Source organism: Taudactylus pleione, unplaced genomic scaffold, assembly GCF_031769625.1.
Source record: "Taudactylus pleione unplaced genomic scaffold, aTauple2 ptg000248l, whole genome shotgun sequence".
Taxonomy (NCBI): domain Eukaryota; kingdom Metazoa; phylum Chordata; class Amphibia; order Anura; family Myobatrachidae; genus Taudactylus; species Taudactylus pleione.
The window spans coordinates 3,606,293-3,626,669 of NW_028284650.1; the positions used below are offsets into that span (position 1 = coordinate 3,606,293).

Consider the following 20,377-nt stretch of genomic DNA (forward strand, 5'->3'; position numbering starts at 1 on the left):
ACGCATCGTTGGTCAATCGTTCACTGCCTAAAAATTAACAATATGAATGATATATCATTCAACAATATCGTCAGGACCGGATTAAGGTCTGTGGGGACCCCTGGGCAACAAACTTGTGGGGGCCCCTTATGCAATGTCCCCAGTAATAGTCCCCCCTATGCAGTGCCCATTGTAATAATGCCCCTATGCAGTACTCATAGTAGTGGTCCCCCTATGCAGTGATTATATAATGCCCTCCAGTAGTGGTCCCCCTATACAGTGCCCCCAGTAGTGCCCCTTAAATATTGCCCCCAGTTGTAGTCCCCCCTATAGAGTGGGGCCAGTAGTTGTCCCCCCTATGCATTGACCCTACTAGTGCCCCCCCAGTGCCCCCATGAAGCGGCCCCCCTATACAGTGACCCCTGTAGCAGCCCCCCTATGCAGTGCCCTGTGTAGCGCCCCCCCTATACAGTGACCCCTGTAGCAGCCCCCTATGCAGTGCCCCCTGTAGCGGCCCCCCTATGCAGTGCCCCCTGTAGCAGCCCCCCTATGCAGTGTCCCCTGTAGCGGCCCCCCCTATGCAGTGTCCCCTTATGCAGTGCTCCCTGTAGCGGACCCCCCTATGCAGTGCCCCCTGTAGTGGCCCCCCCATGTAGTGCCCCCTGTAGCGGGCCCCCTATGCAGCGCCCCCTGTAGCGGCCAACCCCTATGCAGTGCATTTTACAAACAAACACGCACAAAAAAAAAATCACAACCTGAATCCCCGCTCCTTGCGCGACCGCCGCTGCCTGCTCCGAGTCCCGGCTCTTCCACTGCACCATGGGAGAGACGTCAGCGTCATGACGTCTCTCCCATCATCACAAGCTATGGGGAGAGCCGGAAGGCGGAGCTCATGAGTGAGCTCCAGCCAGCTCCCTCCGTTGACGCAGCAGCCAATGAGAGTCTGTCTGACTTTCATTGGCTGCTCTAACAAACACACAGCTGCCGGCGGCTGTGTATTTGGAACTGTGTAGTGTGGCCGCACTCACTGCGGTCTGCACTACACTAGCGGTGGGGACACTAGCGGCGGGGGCATTGCTGCTAGTGGGGGCCCCTCCGTGTGTGGGGGCCCAGGGACGACCACCCCTGTCGCCCCCCCCCCCCCCTTAATCCGGCCTTGGATATCGTTATCGTTCAGGAAAATTATCCCGTGTGTATGCAACATTAGACACTGAAAGCAAATGACTGACTGGTTGCAATGGTTTTATTTCTGATTTGTACTGTTAAGCAATGTCAGTTAATAACCCTCACTGCCTAAAATGAATAAGATAAATGCAGATGTTTGTATATACTTGCCAATATTTTATAACAATTTCCTGGGACATACAGTATTGCTTCTAGGCATGCGAGTCTGTACATGTTGTATGCAGGGGTTTCTATGCAGACAGTACTGCAACCTAACATGACCTGACCACTCTGACCTCTATACAGACAGGTGACACAACACCATATAATATAACCAGACCACTGGACATAATCATAGCACAATTTTATTACACTCTATAGATATACTTGATACTACAACATCTAAAATGACCTGCACTAGACATAATCATAATCATACTTACCTACTTTGCTGGGAGTGTAGGCATCTATGATCATAATATAATTCTATTACACTCTAGGACACCACACCATCCACAATATGACCTGTACCGTGGTTGCCTACTCTCCTGATTTGGCCGGGAGCCTTCCAAAAATTGTGTGGCGCTCTAGACCCCCGCAAGAGTCGGCGGAGGTGCGATGAGGCGATTGCACTGTCGCGCCCCTGCACCGCCCACTTTCGCCACCACCACGCCCCCTTCTGCACCCACCTGGCTGCACCCTCCTGGAATTGTGACGTGTACTGGACATAATTATAATACAATTCTATTACACCCTACAGAGACACATGACACTACACCATCGTATATATCTAGAGACTACAGTGTAGTATAATGTGGGCACTAGAGGTGGCATAATGTGTGGTCACTACAGTGTGGCATAATGTGTGGGGAACTACAGTGTGGTATAATGTGTCAGCCACCCACTGCATCTCCATGTCACCCACTGCCTGTCATCCTCTCCATCACCCACTGCCTGTCACCTCTCCCTATCACTCTCTCCCTGTCACCCACTGCCTCTTCCCTCTCCCTGTCACCCACTGCTTCTCCCTGTCACCCTCTCCTTGTCACCTTCTTGCCTCTCTTTATCTACCTCTTGCCTCTCCCTGTCACCCTCTACCTCTTCCTGTCACCCACTGCACTTTGAACTTGGAGTAGGGCGGAGGAGGGGGAGCCAAAGCAAATTTTTGCACGTGGGCCCACCACTCACAAGTTCTGCCACTGCTTTGAGTCCCACTTTTGCTTCACCATTCGGTACGGTGTGGGACAACAGTCAGTTCATTCTGCTGCATGGTCTGATTGCGTTAGGCCTGGGAACACCCATGGGCAAATTCTGCCCACATAACGTGTGACATTTCACAGCCATTTGCAGAATGAGGGGAATATTTTGAGTAAAAATTTAGAAAATGTTGTTTATCTCAGCAATTATGTGACTATTACTGTATATGATCCCACTGTACATTTATCTCAGTGCAAAATGTTTTTTTTCCATGCTGTACTCAAATATGGTGATGCCAATGGGGGAGACAAAACACACACAGAGGCCAATAGGGTACCACAGAACATGACTACGCATCAATTCTGTAGGGGCCCGTTGCCCTCAGCATTCCTAATGTTACTGCATTTCCCTTGAGTCTCCATGGGGACATGGGCTATAGGTCTCAAGCCAGTCTCAGTTAGAAATTCAAGCCTCATCTTGCTTAGCAACATGGAATTCAGCTGAATTAAAAAGCGCTTAGTAATACAACATATTCAGCTTTGGTATTTAGCACAGTGCAAATATCCCAGTGGAACAGTTATTAATCTTTCCAAGTTTTAGTCACATACATGTAACAGAACGTGCCATAAATTTATTGACCATAGAAAATTTCTCGCGTCGCGGCAATGCTCCAAATGTTTGTGCTGGTCTATGAAGTCCATATACAAAGCTCAAAATTTGTTCCAGAATTTCAGTTAACGTCTGTCACCTTTACACTGTGGAGGCAGCCATTTTGTGGACTAAACAAATGTTTTACTTCTCAGTTAACTAATGGTTGATGATAACATTGGGTATGCAGTCATGAAGTAGATATTGACAATGTCGACCATAGACGTAACTAGTAGTGTGTGACCCTTGCCGCCTCATAGAGCACAGGGCACCTTCGCTGCCCCACGGCCCTTGCTTCTAGTTAGCAGAGTGCGGATCATTGCTACGGCGCTGCAGGAGCATCCTTTATACACTCCAGATGTGCACCCTACAGTGTGTGCAGCTGATTGGCCCCACCCACTCTGCGCAACGTGATGACATAATGCGCCCGGCGTTTTGATGTCAGGCATTAAGTGCATTTAAGCCCTGTTATGGCCATTATGTCGACATTCATAATCCTGAAAAAAATATGATGTTGACATGGTTAAAGTGTTGACATCAGAAATGTCGGCTCCTACAAAATGTTGACATGGACAGAATACCGACATTTAAAATGTTGAAATTTGCATTAGTCGTATCATTAATGTTAGCTTTAGGATTAGTATTAGGATAGACAACATTAAAAATCCAGTGACTACATTTTGACCATGTCGGCATTTCATCAGTGTCTATATGCTGAATGTCAACATTGTCAATGTCGATACAATCAACATGTTGACATAACGACCATGTTGACAATCTCATGACGACATTATGAATATCTCCATGATATACTGAACCCTAACATTGAGGCATGAGACACAGGGCCTGATTCAGAGCCGGACGCTCTGACCAGAGCGCTCGCTCTGAATCAGGGCCCTCCTACCTAAAAAGGGAGCGGCCTCTTGGACGCTCGCATAGCTGTGGGTTACCACCTACAGCTTATGCGAGCATCCATGATGATGGTCACGATGGTCAAGACCATCGCAACCATCGGGCTTGCGACGAGACCCTGCGGTAGGGTCTCGCTTCCGCAAGCCCAGGAGTGCTTTTGGCTCTATCAGAGCCAAAAGCACTCCCACTGACATCACTAGTGATGTCAGTGGGGCCGGCTCCAGACGGAAGGCGTTCCCATGGGAACGCCTCTGTCTGGGCAGCAATGCCCCCGGCACGCCCACCAAAGGGGGCGTGCTGTCAATCACCATCGACAGCACGCCCCTTTGGTGCGAGACCCCGAGCGACGCTGTCGCTATGTGGGTCGCACGCACCATCGACCCGCTTGCGAGCGCTCAGCGCTCGCGAGCAGGTCTGAATTAGGCCCACTATGTATACATAAGCAAAATAAACCTAGATTTGTTAGAAACAGCTCTGACCATCACCTCGCTTTATGGGGGAGATTTATCAAAGCTTGGAGAAAGCTAAAGTAGAGGGAGATATTAACTACCAACCAATCAGCTTCTATAATTTTTCAAACTCAAGCTTTGATTGCTCTCTCCTGCATGTTTATGTAAAACAAATATTAGAACTGCAGAGCTCTTAATTGTTATCATTGGTTGTGGTTAAAGAGACAAGTCCACTTTTGTTAAGACCAGTCAGAACTATGGTATGCCCATCTAAAGATGGCATTACCCACCAGGATGAAGCGATGCATTCCGTTGCCTGGAATATCTGAGAAATTAGGTAAAACCATTTTCGGGGGTTTTGCCGCAGGTGAGTTTGAGGTAACACTTAAAGGATGTTAGGTTGGAGCAGCAGAGGACAAGTTTTGGACACAGGAATTTGTCAAAGGAGCATATTTATCATCATATATTTGTACGATATCCTCCGATAACTTTCATTCCCCCATTTTGGACAATGAAAACATGGGGCTGCTTAATGAATGAATTTACCATGATGGCCCCGGTAGCAAATTCCGTTCATCAGAGTTACGCTAGAGAGGGCTCCCTAGGATCCATTCCCGGCAATAGCTGCTCACACGTTAATGGTCAGCAGACCGCGCATGTGCAGTAGTGCACTGGTATCTAGGAGGAAAAGTGAAGTGATCACATTAGCATCTAGCCCCTATCTCTGGAAGTGATTTTTAATAAATGTGGGCGATATAATTTCTTATTGCTGCGGTAATTGGTGATAAGAAATTATAATAATTGGGTCTAAGGTCAGAGGTGGAGTGGAGTGGCCGAGCTGGGGTGTAACTCATAACAAGGTTAGATACAGTATACAGTACAGTATATGGAGTAGTAGCATTAATAAGGAACTTATACGTGTGGATCCGCAGCTTGAACTGAACTCTGGAAACCGACGGTGCAGAGATTTAAGCTGGGTACACACCTAACAGATATATCTGCAGATCATACACACTGAACAATCATCATCTGTCATCTTGCCGTGGATCCCACTGGTCTTGGGTCATATCGCACCCCCCTCCCTACGGCCACTGCAGCAAGTGTAGGCGGTCGGCTGACTGCCCATACACACAGCACAATGCCCCAATATATCTTATATTGGGCATTGGATGTGCAGAACAGCTGAAGCGATATGTCTATGAACAATGTCGTTCACAGAAATATTGCTTGTACACAATGGCCGACGACGGGCACCCAATATATTGACTGATTAATTGATCAGCCAATATATCTGCCAGTGTGTACCCAGCTTTACTGAAGTAGGACAGCTCAGCTGATGAGGAGTAGCGGGAGACCTCTTACCTGGGCACGGGGCCATAGTGCAGGTGTTTCATACAGGTCACAGAACTCCAAAGTGACTTATAGCCGTAGGTTTCACATTATTTTCATTTTAAATTTAAAATATTATTTTTCTTCATGTACCTAACATGTTTATTTGATATACATACTATATCCAGTGGAAACAAAGCACCATGTAAATGAATATTGATCTGTGCTATAAAGGAGATCTCTGTGAAAACGTTACATTGTAGTATAGATCCCGTCTCCCGCTCTCTAGCAGGGCCTTGGGGGTCCAGTGCCTGAGAACAGAGCAGGAGATACTCTACCTTTGCTGTAAGCACTGCTCCATGCATGGCATCTACACAGTGCAGGGGAGAGCCTGCGGGCAGCCCAGCATCTCTGGGAGCACTGGGCATGCCCTCTGAAAGAGGAAATGGGGCATGATGTGGGGTCACGCCCCCTTAGCACAAGGCCATGCCACTTGGCACCATTGGACGCACATCGGTCACCGCTGGACATTAGTGCAGCCCTATGGTTGCTCAGAATGTCCATCGGAACTAGGGGTGTGCACCGGCCACTTTTCGTGTTTTGTGTTTTGGTTTTGGATCTGGATCTTTCTTCGTGTTTTGGATCTGGATTGGTTTTGCCAAAACCACCCTTCCGTGTTTTGGGTTCTGGGTTTTGTGTTTTGGATCTGTATTTTTTTGAAAAAAAGCATAAAAACAGCTAAAATCACAGAATTTGTAGGTTTTTCTGCTCCTATGCTATTATTAACCTCAATAACCTTAATTTCCACTCATTTCCAGTCTATTCTGAACACCTCACACCTCACAATAGTGTTTTTATGTCCAAAAGGTTGCACCGAGGTAGCTGGATGACTATGCTAAGCGACACGAGTGGGCGGCACAAACACGTGACCCATCTAGGAGTGACACTGCAGTGGCAGGCAGGATGGCAGTTAGAAAAACTAGGCCCCAAACTGTACATAATGCAAAGAAAAAAAGAGGTGCAAGATGGAATTGTCCTTGGGCCCTCCCACCCACCCTTATGTTGTATAAACAGGACATGCACACTTTAACAAATCAATCATTTCAGCGCCAGGGTCTGCCACACAACTGTGGCTGAAATGATTGGTTCGTTTGGGCCCCCACAAAACAAGCTGGCAATTAATGTGTCCCTGCACAAACTGGCTCTACGGAGGCAAGATGTCATCCTCATCCTCCTCATCCACCGATTCCTCACCCTCTTCAGTGTGTACATCCTCATCCTCACAAAGTATTAACTCGTCCCCACTTGAATCCACCACCACAGGTCCCTCTGTACCTTCTGGAGGCTGGTCTCCCTGGAAGAGCTGATAATTCATTTTGATGAACATCATCTTCTCCACATTCTGTGGAAGCAACCTCCTACGCCTTTCGCTGACAAGGTTCCCGGCTGCACTAAACACTCTTTGGGAGTACACACTGGAGGGGGGGCAACTCAGGTAAAATAGAGCCAGTTTGTACAGGGGCCTCCAAATTGCCTCTTTTTCCTGCCAGTACAGGTATGGACTGTCTGACATGCCTACTTGGATGCTGTCACCGATGTAATCCTCCACCATTCTGTCAATGGTGACAGTATCATATGCAGTGACAGTAGACATGTCAGAAATTGTTGCCAGGTCCTTCAGTCCGGACCAGATGTCCAAACTTGGTCCTGCCTGCCCTGCATCACCGCCAGCGGGTTGCTTAGGATACCTAAGTTTTTTCCTGGCAGCCCCAGTTGCGGGAGAAAATGAAGAAGGAGCCGTTGACGTGTCACGTTCCGCTTCAGCTGACAGTGTGTTCACCAGCAGGTCTTTGCACCTCTGCAGGCTTGTGTCGGCCGGAAAGAGAGACACCACATAGGCTTTAAACCTAGGATCGAGCACGGTGGCCAAAATGTAGTGGTCTGATTTCAACAGATTGACCACCCTGGAATCCTGGCAAAGCGAATGAAGGGCTTCATCCACAAGTCCCACATGCCGAGCGGAATCGCTCCGTCTTAGCTCCTCCTTCACTTTCTCCAGCTGCTTCTGCAAAAGCCTGATGAGGGGAATGACCTGACTCAAGCTGGCAGTGTCTGAACTGACTTCACGTGTGGCAAGTTCGAAGGGCTGAAGAACCTTGCACAACACGGAAATCATTCTCCACTGCGCTTGAGTCAGGTGCATACCCCCTCCTTTGCCTATGTCATAGGTGGATGTATAGGCTTGTATGGCCTTTTGCTGCTCCTCCATCCTCTGAAGCATATAGAGGGTTGAGTTCCACCGCGTCACAACCTCTTGCTTCAGGTGATGGCGGGGCAGGTTCAAGAGTGTTTGCTGGCGCTCCAGTCTTCGGCACGCAGTCGCTGAATGGCGAAAGTGGCCAGAAATTTTTCGGGCCACCCAAAGCGTCTCCTGCACGCCCCTGTCGCTTTTCAGTAAATTCTGCACCACCAAGTTTATTGTGTGAGCAAAACATGGGACGTGCTGGAATTTGCCCAGATGTAATGCCCGCACAATATTGGTGGCGTTGTCAGATATCACAAATCCCCAGGAGAGTCTAAGTGGGGTAAGCCACTGGGCGATGATTTCCCTCAGTTTCTCTAAGAGGTTGTCGGCGGTGTGCCTCTTACTGAAACCGGTGATACACAGCGTAGCCTGCCTTGTAACGAGCTGGCGTTTCTGAGATGCTGCTACTGGTGACGCTGCTGCTGTTGCTGCGTAAGGTGATACATCTACCCAGTGGGCTGTCACAGTCATATAGTCCTTAGTCTGCCCTGTTCCACTTGTCCACATGTCCGTGGTTAAGTGGACATTGTGTACAACGGCATTTTTCAGGACACTGAGGACACTTTTTCTGACGTTTCTGTACAGTCTCGGTATCGCCTGCCTAGTGAAGTGGAATCTAGACGGGATTTGGAACCGGGGACACACTACCTCCATCAATTGTCTAAATCCCACTGCACTAATGGCGGATACCGGACGCACGTCTAACACCAACATAGCAGTCAAGGCCTCAGTTATACGTTTTGCTTCAGGATGACTGCTGTCGTACTTCATCCTCCTCGCTAAGGACTGTTGGAGGGTCAATTGTTTAGTAAAAGTAGTGGTGTTCCTACTTCCTCTCTGGGATGATGAACGACTCCCAGCAGCAGCAGCAGCAACAGCAGCAGCGGCAGCAGTAGGCGTAGCAATGCAGGATCCTCCGGAGGAATCCCGGATAGGAGAGTCAGTCATGCCAGTGATATGGCCTGCAGGACTACTTCCGATCCTGACTAAGGAGGAAATTGACGAGGAGGGAGTTGACGGTGTGGTTTGCAGGCGCTTGGATACAACAGGACAACGGGATTTAGGTGTCCCTGGACTGCTTACGGTCTGAGCCAAAGTTTCTGAACTTGACAGTAACTTTTTATGAACGCGCTGCAGGTGCCGTATAAGGGAGGATGTTCCTAGGTGGTTGACGTCCCTACCCCTACTTATTTCACCTTTACATATGGTACATATGGCAAGACAGTTGTTGTCCGGATTTGGATAGAAATATTGCCAGACCAAAGAGGTGGAATGTTTGGTCTTCTGCCCAGGCATGACCGTGATGGGCTTTTTCATCCCACGGACAACAACTGTCTCCCCCGGAGCCTGATTTAAACAAACCACATCACCATCAGAATCCTCCTCGCCAACTTCCTCCTCAGCGCCAGCTACACCAGTATCCTCATCCTGTTGTACTTCAACAGTGACATCTTCAATTTGCATATCAGCAAGTGGACTGTGGGTGCTCCTTTCAGCACTTGCAGGGGGCGTGCAAATGGTGGAAAGAGCCACCTCTTCCCGTCCAGTGCTGGGAAGGTCAGGCATCGCAACCACCACCACACTTGGACTCTCTTTGGGGATTTGTGATATCTTCTTAGAAAGCACAGTTCTTCGCTGTGCTTTTGCCAGCTTAACTCTTTTGATTTTTTTAGTGGGAGGAGTGCTTCCATCGTCATGTGAAGCTGAACCACTAGTCATGAACATACTAGGGATCGACCTTAGCCGTTCCTTGCCACTCCGTGTCGTAAATGGCATATTGGCAAGTTTACGTTTCTCTTCAGCTGATTTAAATGTCTTTTTCAAGGTCATTTTCCTGAACTTTGCCATTTGGGATTGTATGTGCCCTCTACTATGACATTGGGCATCGGCCTTGGCAGACGACGTTGATGGCATGTTATCGTCTATGTCATGACTAGTGGCAGCAGCTTCAGCACTAGGAGGAAGTGGTTCTTGATCTTTCTCTATTTTATTTTTATCGGAGAAAGTTTGGTCCTCCATTTATGTTATATCGATTTGATATATACGTGCAGCTAAACACAGAAAATAAATTTTTTTTTGGTTCGGACTGGAGTGTACTTTGTGGGTTACAGCACCCTTTAACGGTCAAGCCAGCCGGCCCTTTACTTATGACACAGGCGCACTCTTGGCACTACTTTGTTGATGCACGTGCGGCTACTGCGCACACAATTCACAAACACAGAAAATAATTTTTTTTTGGTTTGGACTGGAGTGTACTTTGGGGGTTACAGCACCCTTTAACGGTCAAGCCAGCCGGCCCTTTACTTATGACACAGGCGCACGCTTGGCACTACTTTGTTGATGCACGTGCGGCTACTGCGCACACAATTCACAAACACAGAAAATAATTTTTTTTTGGTTTGGACTGGAGTGTACTTTCGGGGGTTACAGCACCCTTTAACGGTCAAGCCAGCCGGCCCTTTACTTATGACACAGGCGCACGCTTGGCACTACTTTGTTGATGCACGTGCGGCTACTGCGCACACAATTCACAAACACAGAAAATAATTTTTTTTTAGGTTTGGACTGGAGTGTACTTTCGGGGGTTACAGCACCCTTAACGGTCAAGCCAGCCGGCCCTTTACTTATGACACAGGCGCACGCTTGGCACTACTTTGTTGATGCACGTGCGGCTACTGCGCACACAATTCACAAACACAGAAAATAATTTTTTTTTTGGTTTGGACTGGAGTGTACTTTCGGGGGTTACAGCACCCTTAACGGTCAAGCCAGCCGGCCCTTTACTTATGACACAGGCGCACGCTTGGCACTACTTTGTTGATGCACGTGCGGCTACTGCGCACACAATTCACAAACACAGAAAATAATTTTTTTTTGGTTTGGACTGGAGTGTACTTTCGGGGGTTACAGCACCCTTTAACGGTCAAGCCAGCCGGCCCTTTACTTATGACACAGGCGCACGCTTGGCACTACTTTGTTGATGCACGTGCGGCTACTGCGCACACAATTCACAAACACAGAAAATAATTTTTTTTTAGGTTTGGACTGGAGTGTACTTTCGGGGGTTACAGCACCCTTAACGGTCAAGCCAGCCGGCCCTTTACTTATGACACAGGCGCACGCTTGGCACTACTTTGTTGATGCACGTGCGGCTACTGCGCACACAATTCACAAACACAGAAAATAATTTTTTTTTAGGTTTGGACTGGAGTGTACTTTCGGGGGTTACAGCACCCTTTAACGGTCAAGCCAGCCGGCCCTTTACTTATGACACAGGCGCACGCTTGGCACTACTTTGTTGATGCACGTGCGGCTACTGCGCACACAATTCACAAACACAGAAAATAATTTTTTTTTAGGTTTGGACTGGAGTGTACTTTCGGGGGTTACAGCACCCTTAACGGTCAAGCCAGCCGGCCCTTTACTTATGACACAGGCGCACGCTTGGCACTACTTTGTTGATGCACGTGCGGCTACTGCGCACACAATTCACAAACACAGAAAATAATTTTTTTTTAGGTTTGGACTGGAGTGTACTTTCGGGGGTTACAGCACCCTTAACGGTCAAGCCAGCCGGCCCTTTACTTATGACACAGGCGCACGCTTGGCACTACTTTGTTGATGCACGTGCGGCTACTGCGCACACAATTCACAAACACAGAAAATAATTTTTTTTTGGTTTGGACTGGAGTGTACTTTCGGGGGTTACAGCACCCTTTAACGGTCAAGCCAGCCGGCCCTTTACTTATGACACAGGCGCACGCTTGGCACTACTTTGTTGATGCACGTGCGGCTACTGCGCACACAATTCACAAACACAGAAAATAATTTTTTTTTAGGTTTGGACTGGAGTGTACTTTCGGGGGTTACAGCACCCTTAACGGTCAAGCCAGCCGGCCCTTTACTTATGACACAGGCGCACGCTTGGCACTACTTTGTTGATGCACGTGCGGCTACTGCGCACACAATTCACAAACACAGAAAATAATTTTTTTTTTGGTTTGGACTGGAGTGTACTTTCGGGGGTTACAGCACCCTTAACGGTCAAGCCAGCCGGCCCTTTACTTATGACACAGGCGCACGCTTGGCACTACTTTGTTGATGCACGTGCGGCTACTGCGCACACAATTCACAAACACAGAAAATATATTATTTTTTTAGCACTTGGGGGGAGCACCCCTGATGGACAGAGCACCCCCTGGACAACACTACAGCACCCCTTTAGGACTGGGACACTGCACAGGACTTTGGAACTGACTGCACAACACAGTCCAGCCAGCCCCTATGGACTTTGAAGTAGTGGACACAGCCCCTATTAACAACAGCAGCACAGCACAACACAGCCAGCCCCTATGGACTTTGAAGTAGTGGACAACAGCAGCACTACACTACACTACACTACACAGCACTAACTCCCACCCTCCCTCTTCACTGTCCACAGCCGAGTGAGAAAATGGCGCCGACGCGGGTACCTTATATAGGATCCAAAACCCGCGAGACTCGGAAGGCGGGATGATGACGTTTTGCCTCGATGTCAGATCCGAGTCAGGCGGGAAAAGTCGAGCCTGACTCGGATCGGACTCGGATCGGGGGGGCTCGGGGGGGTTCGGATTTCAGAAATCCGAACCCGCTCACCCCTAATCGGAACATGGCTGCAACTGAGAAAAAAGGCAGACGCTGACCATGACACACTTGCGTCTAGCTAGCCACACCCCCATTACCACCCAGGAACGGCCTCTGAAATTGTCTCTCTCTACAAATTTGTTTTGCGTTTCCTAGCGGTAATCAAAAGATGGTAGTAGACTCTCCAACATGGCCCCTTCCAGCTGGTACAAAATGTTCTGCTCTGGAACATCTTACCTATTCCCCTGGTGGGGCAATATCATATTACTCTGCAGGTGGGGCAGATGTAAAATGTGCAGAGAGATTTAAGCTGAATACACCCCATGCAATGGTGCGACTGACGTAACAATACACCGCACACGCCATACACATTGCACGATCCAGTGTACGATGGCGCGATGTATCGTTACATGCTGCATGTAACAGCACCGCATCCTTCATTGCATCGTCCCATCTGCCATGCAGGACGGGCGATGGAACGATGCAATGAGCGACCATTGGGAATGAATCGGATGTACACGCTATAAGATGTATGCAATATAATATTCAATCCGCGTCAGAACAGTATATCGTAGGATACGTCGTATAGCATGTGCCCAGCTTAACATGTGAGAAGGGTGTGTCCAAACGCAAATCTAAATTGTAATGCTGGCCATACACCTGCACGATTTCGGGCCGATTGCCCGATTTTCGATGAGTCATAAGATGGATCTTGTGAAAATTGTGTATTTTTTTTTGTAAGATACGATCCGATGCGCGCTCCCGCAGCTCCTGTAGTTGGATCTTATGATCAGATACGCAGCCCATATGTTCCATCGTATCGTGTGCAGATCGTGACGTTTATTTTCATGCGATCCATCGTGCGGGAATTCAAGTAATTTCAATTACTGTTTCCCTAATGAGCACGTGAGGCACAGGATCGATCATACGACAGATCCTGTGCTAAGAAAGACAACAAACATACTGCCGGACTGCCAGGGAGCTCCGGGGAGTCGGATGCTGAATCGGAACGTATGCTGGTCGTGCAGGTGTATGGCCAGCTTAAAACAAAACCTGACTGGCAATTGTGGTCTACTTCAAAATCTGCCAGTTTTTACCCTGCATGCATGCAAAAAAAAAAAGCACTTGCCCACCTTGCATTACAACATGGTTTGTTCTACAGTAGATACAGTTACTTGAAATCTTTTCATTTTTTTGCTTTGCTATCAGCTGCATAGAAGGTTTATTTTATTTTGCTTTAAATGACAAGTAAAGTACTTTTTAAACCTGCATTTAATTAGTTTTTCTTAGCTGTCCTTCTACGAATCACTGTCTCCTTTTCAAAATCTCGCTGGAGGCTGCACAAAATATATGGCTACTAGTTACATAGACACAGGCTCACACCTATCAGTATGTCATGTAAAGGCAAAGGGGGAAGGTTGATGGAGAGGATTTTACAGCATATAGAGCTCAGAGTAGCTTTCTGAAGCCTGTCTGCTCACTACATCAAGTGCCATGCACATGAAACTGTGCAGAATTTGAAATCATTAGTAGCAACCTGAAGAAACAAATTAAGGAACAATGGCAAATGCCAGCATTCTTCACGCAGCATGCCATAGTGCTTGTATATATGCTGCTAAACATCAAGGTCCTGACTCTTGCATGCAATGTGACTGCATTTGCAAACTGTAGCCATCATCACTACCAAAGCACATTTGCTAAGGCCATAGCCTTGGTGCAAATGATCCAACTAAAGCAGACAGATCTCTACATCTGCATAAAGGGGCATACGCACTGACTAGACGATGTGCTGAAAAATATTGGTGACAGATATTGGTGAAAGATATTAGGTGTATACACTGAATGATATCGTTAACGATATAGTTTAGTGACGTCATTCTGCCACATCCCTGAACGGGCACTTTCTGACGATATCGGCAGATTGGCCTGTATGTTTGCATGACAGCAAATATCGTTAACAACCCACGGGAGCGCGCAGTGTTCGTCATTTGGTGCATACACACTGGACGATATGAATGATATATCGTTGAACGTTATCGTTCATACCATTTACTTTTATCATCTAGTGTGTATGCCCCATAACTCCGTACAGCCTACAATTCCACCTGCATGCCCATGGGACACTTATACTATGTGCAAACACCCAGTTAATGCCCAGTTACACCCGCAAAGCTGCAATTGGAGATGCAGCTGAGATACGTACGACTGAATCACCAAAGCTGTGTATGCCGGCTCCAACACATGTACAGTTAATAAAAATCACAAAATCCATCCCCAGAGCAGACTAGAGTACAGGTCGAGTAATTAAATTGAGCACAGGCAATAGTAAATTAAGTGAGGCATTTTAGACAAGGACATTTTGTGAGGCGGTCATGTTTTAGTCTGTAATAGTAATCAAGGAAAGAAGCAGTGAATAAGAGATTGGCCTTTTCATAGCGCAGAGAATCGCACACAAAGGGCCTGATACAGAGTTGCATGCAATGCGGCTGATGTTTTCAGTCTGTGCATGAGTCCGATGGTTACCATCGGGAGACACATAACGAATTTGGATACAAGAGCTGGGGATTTTATTAGCCATTCCTGTGAGGTAACGGGGTGGCTAAAAACACGCAGTGGCACTGATACAGATGGCTACGTTCAGACCGATAATCGGCACCTCCATAGGGCTGGTACACTGTTCGATGGTACGAAAACCATTGGTTGCAACAATAGTATAAAGTTGCAGCTGCAATAGCGTGCACCTCTGAATCAACCATAATTCATGCATTGAATATTTATGCCTATTTTTAATCCATACAAAAATCTTTCATGTTTTTTGTTTTTTACATTTGCTACTTGTAAGTGACACGTTTGATATGTTAAGTGATATATTATATCTACTACTAGAATTCTTCTAACACAACAAAATCACATTGCGGTGGAGTAAAACTACTTTTCAGCACATTATTTAACCAGGAACGTGGCTCACAGGTACTCACAAACATCTACAGTATGTTTTATTATATCTAAATTGCTGATAGAAGATAAGCGTTTAACACCTGCGTTCGTCTCACATTACCTGGGATTATCAATCAGTGATTAGTGTTAAACAGTGACAAGTCAAAAACTGTTTCCCCTAGAAAGTGAATACTGCAGGTCTCCTGATTCTGTGCTCTGTTAAATCTACTCAATCAAAAGTCTCCTCAAAAATGAGAATTTGCGTCCCTGTCACTCAGACTTTATCTCACTGCTCTGTAATAATACTGCTGATAGGAATTAACAACACCAACACATAGAAAACAAATGTCTTCATAAATCCCTTGGTATTCTCCCTCTGGACCAGTGCTGTCCACATTTTTTATGGAAAGGGCTGTATACCTGTCATAAATACATGTTTGCACACAGATGCTATTAAATATGATGTCATACAGTACAGTCTATGGGGATTCCTATAATATACAGACTAAAGCAGTGTTTTCCAACTCCAGTCCACAGTGGCATCTAACAGTGCATGTTTTCCAGATCTCGCAGTTGATGCACAGGTGTATTCATTGCTAGCTGGCACATTTTAATAGCCCCACAGGGGTACCCTGAAGAGATATGGAAAACATGTACTGTTAATGGTCCATGAGGACTGGAGTTGGGAATCTACACTGATATAGAGCAGTGGTTCTCAAACTCGGTCCTCAGGACCCAACACAGTACACGTTTTCCAGGTCACCCACCAGATGCACAGATGTAGTCATTACTCACTGACACATTTTAAAAGATCCACAGTTGAAGCAAATTATTTAGTGATTCTGAGAGGAGATCTGGAAAACATGACCTGTTTGGAGTCCTGAGGACCGAGTTGGAGACCCTGTGATATGGAGGGCACGGCTGTGCAGCTGTATTCTAGAATCTGGTCCAGAAGTAGGTTATCTGTGGGAACAGGGGCAGAACTATGGGAGGCAATGGAGGCACCTGCCGCCGGGCTCCAGCACTGAAGGGGCACCTCTTTCATTATCCACAACACATTCATTCCACTTAGGGCTGTAACTATATACCCGGAGTGTACTGTCACGGCCGCCCAATACATGGCACCCCTTCCCAGCACTTGAGAAGCCACCATACACTAGTGGAGAGCTCCATGTCAGACCACCAGCTGCTGCCTTCGTCTATCTATAGCCTGTCTGCATCCGAATTGCTACATTACAGTGTCAGCGCCTGTGATGGGGGAGCACCAAATTATAACTCGCCTTCGGGCATCTGGGATGAATTTACACCACTGTGTGGGAATACCTGCTGGGCATTAGAGATGAGTTTTTGCTGAAAACCGAACACACCCGAACTTTGAGGTTCCGAGTTAAACAGAGTCCTAACTTGGGTCTTCTCGCCAAGTTTGGAACTCGGGTCTAAAAACTGGATCTCACGTATTTTGGATTGCATTTGAGTCCCTCCCTTGTGATTTCAGGTGCTGTGAGATGGTCAATATTATCTGGAAATGACTATAATTGAATGTTATTAAAGGTAATAAAACTATATGAACAAAAACTGGTCCAAGTGACATCATTTAAGCTTTTTATTTATTTTTATCAAGTTTGAAAGAAATCCAAAACCGAACCCAAACACTTGAGGGTGGTTTGCCCAAAACCAAAACATGATAATGATTTAGAACAAAACCAAAACAAAAGAGTCCAGCAGGAGTGTCCTGTGATCAGCCCCTGACCCATACTCCACTCCCCCTGTGTCTGCAGAGGTAGCTGCTGTTCTGTCTTCCGATACCAAGTATACTACCGTATGACTGATTGATAGCACCAGGACATTCAGTAGCTTCTAGTGTAGCTGGTCGCATAAGTGTCATCAGGTAGTAGTGGAGCAGCCCAGTGGATGATCCCAGGGCAGTGTCCTAATGTAGCCCTAGTCAGTTGTTAAAAACACCCCACTGTATAAAAACACCCAGGCCCCTCAGGTGACTAGGTTGCCTAATGGATGGTTCGGGTTGGCACCCATATTTTAAAGTTGTGATTGCTGCTCAATGAGGGTTGAGAAGCGGTTCATGAGCATTTCTGCGCAGCACAGTAATAGTAATGGCGTGCAGACGCAAGGTAAACTTGCCCCTTTGAGATGCGTCATATGCCGCATATTTTTAGATATGCTTTTCAGAGGCGTATATCTGCGCCTCCATAAGCTAGGTGCAAGCTCATTAGCTGATGGCTGCCATGTCATTGAGCAGAAGCATCAATATGCTCTATTTTGGTTGCACGTAAGGTATCCGGAGATCATACTTGCTGAATCCCCAGGACTCCTGGGAGAGCAAGACAGCCTTCCACATCCCGCCCACTTCTTAGTGAAAGGGAGTGTGGGGGGGGGGGGGGGGCAGAGGGCAAGATAGTGAGATTCTCAGCAAATGGCATCACCATAGCCCTGCATCCTCTGTGTGAAGCTACTATTGGCAGGACTGCACCAGCGGGTAGCGAGCCCATAGTATAGTCACTATGCCACACACATCTCCCCCTGGAGGGGACAGAAATCCGTAGGTAAGTAGGTCTGAGATACGTACATCTCAAAAAGCAGAAAGTGCTGCGTCTTGTCTCATATACTGTACGTACTTATTCACATGTAACTGTAAATGAGGCCCTGTGTGTGTTACCACACATGGGCTATCAGTCTGCATTCTGGAATATAACACACAGGCAGCTACAATTGCCCATAAGAGTGCAGAATACTTTTCTTCTCCATCCTGAAACATGTTACATGCAAATTTCTGCATATTCATTGCAACCTGTCTACACAACGCAGCTAATTGTGGCTGCTGCCCACTGTGCCCTGGCTGGGAGGCTTCCCCTGTACCCACTGTGCTTTCAGTAGAGTCTCCTAGTACACAGGTTCTCAAACGGTCCTCAGGACCCCAAACAGTGCATGTTTTGCAGGTCTCCTCACATAATTACTAGTGAAACAGTTAGCTGCACCTGTGGATCTTTTAAAATGTGTCAGTGAGTAATGAATACACCTGTGCACCTGCTGGGTGGCCTGGAAAAAGTGAACTGTGTGGGGTCCTGAGGACCGAGTTTGAGAACCACTGTCCTAGTACGTCTCTCCTGGCTTCCTATAGGCAATTAGTGCACACATCAATGTGTATAGAGCAGCTCATACTGACAACGCGGAGCATTTATATAAACAGTTACATAGAAGTATGCTACAAAAACCCACTTACCATCAAATGAAAGGGTCAAAATGCCCTGTAGTCAGAAAAACAGCCCTGAGAGACATTATAGATGCCCCACAAATAGGGTCATGTTCTTATTCTACACCATGTCTAACCAGGCATAGGACAAGTGCACTATTAATGTCAGTGTTATAGCTGTGATATATGAGTGCTATACAGTATACAGTATATATGCTTGTACTGTAATGTGCTACTAACTAGACACCAGAAAGCTGCAGAACAATGAATTGTTCCATCCATCTTTTACACTCATGGGAACATCTCATACACAGAGATCACGGAAAACAGCTCCAAAGGAGAATTTAAGTTGAGCGGAAATTTCTCTCTCCAGCTGTTGGGGAACTACATGTCCAAGTATTACCTGCCAGCCAAATACTGGAATTCTTTTCAGGCTGGATTTGTGCTGAGCAGTGACAGTCAACACGAGGCTTCCCAGCTGTTGCAACATGCTGAGACTAGTAGTTCCCCAGCAGCTGCAGAACCACTGGTCATCTGGAATGATTTTGACCTCTTACTTCCTGAACTTCTGCATTTCGTAAGGGAACTCAGTACCTGCATATAACTGCATACATGAACTTTTCTCATGCCCCTTACCTACATCTCAAATAAAATTCCTCACATTGTTATCCTATAGATGTGCACCATAAATCATTAGTACATATGTGTGGTTTTCAGAACTTTTTAAAATGTACGTGTGTCAGTATGTATGTACACTTATCTAGCTACAGACGACTTGCAATTGGTATGTACTAAATGATGGAGAGGATTCTGTTTTGCAAGTCACATAGGTCTGTAATTGAGCCTTGCATTAAACATCTGGATAATGCCGGGTCTGTGGTCCCCACCCGTTACACAGTATATATGTAATATACCAATTTCTGCACTTAGTTCACAGTTCATTAGATTTCTACACTAAATGCACCCCAGCACGTTCCTGTACATGACACGACATCAGCACTGTACCTGTTCTCACTGAGTGGTATCCCTGCAGGATCAGGAGCAGTAAGGACACTTTCCAGCAATCCCACCTTAGCATCCACCTTGCCATAGCGCAGAAGGTAAAGCACGTCTCTTCCTAATAGTTGTGTACACACGGGGCATGAGAATGTAATCCGGAGTCACACAGTTATGTACCCATGTGTGTGGAGGGAACGGAGAGAGATGAGTGCTGGGCTTCGGTTTGACTCTCTCTCTGTGGTATCAGTTTTCTCCCAGTAAGTGCTGTCTGGCTGTGTGTCCTCTTCTGTCTGTCCCTCCCTCTCACTCGCTCTCACCCCCCCCCTCCTTCTTCTTTTCTCACTATTCATCTGGTGCAGACTTTCTTTAGACCACCCCATCATTCACCCTTTGCTTTTCTCACCCTATTGTTTTACCCTTCCTTTTCCTTGCTAATCTTTCTGCATTCTGCTCTCACATATTTTATCTCTCCGGGGTCCCCTCACGTCCAATCTCCCTCCGTCTCCCCATCCTCATTCTCTCTCTCTAGATTTATTGTATGAATAGGATCCCCTGAATAGGCCGTGATTGTACTATTGTTATAGGTGATTTCTGCCTAGGAAGCTGCCGGTACTCAGAAGAAAAGGA

At 46.9% G+C, this 20,377-nt stretch overlaps 1 protein-coding gene across 2 annotated transcripts in view; it reads right to left on the minus strand.

The window, feature by feature from the left end:
• Positions 1–19,982, minus strand: part of COL5A3 (collagen type V alpha 3 chain) — a 348,363-nt gene extending 328,381 nt beyond the window's left edge. For both annotated transcript variants that reach the window (XM_088479876.1, XM_088479875.1), the window contains exon 1: positions 19,757–19,982. In XM_088479876.1, coding sequence (XP_088336002.1) covers positions 19,757–19,841 — 85 coding nt within the window. In that variant the 5' untranslated portion in view covers positions 19,842–19,982. The remainder of the gene's footprint in view (positions 1–19,756) is intronic.
• Between the last annotated feature and the right edge of the window lie 395 nt (positions 19,983–20,377).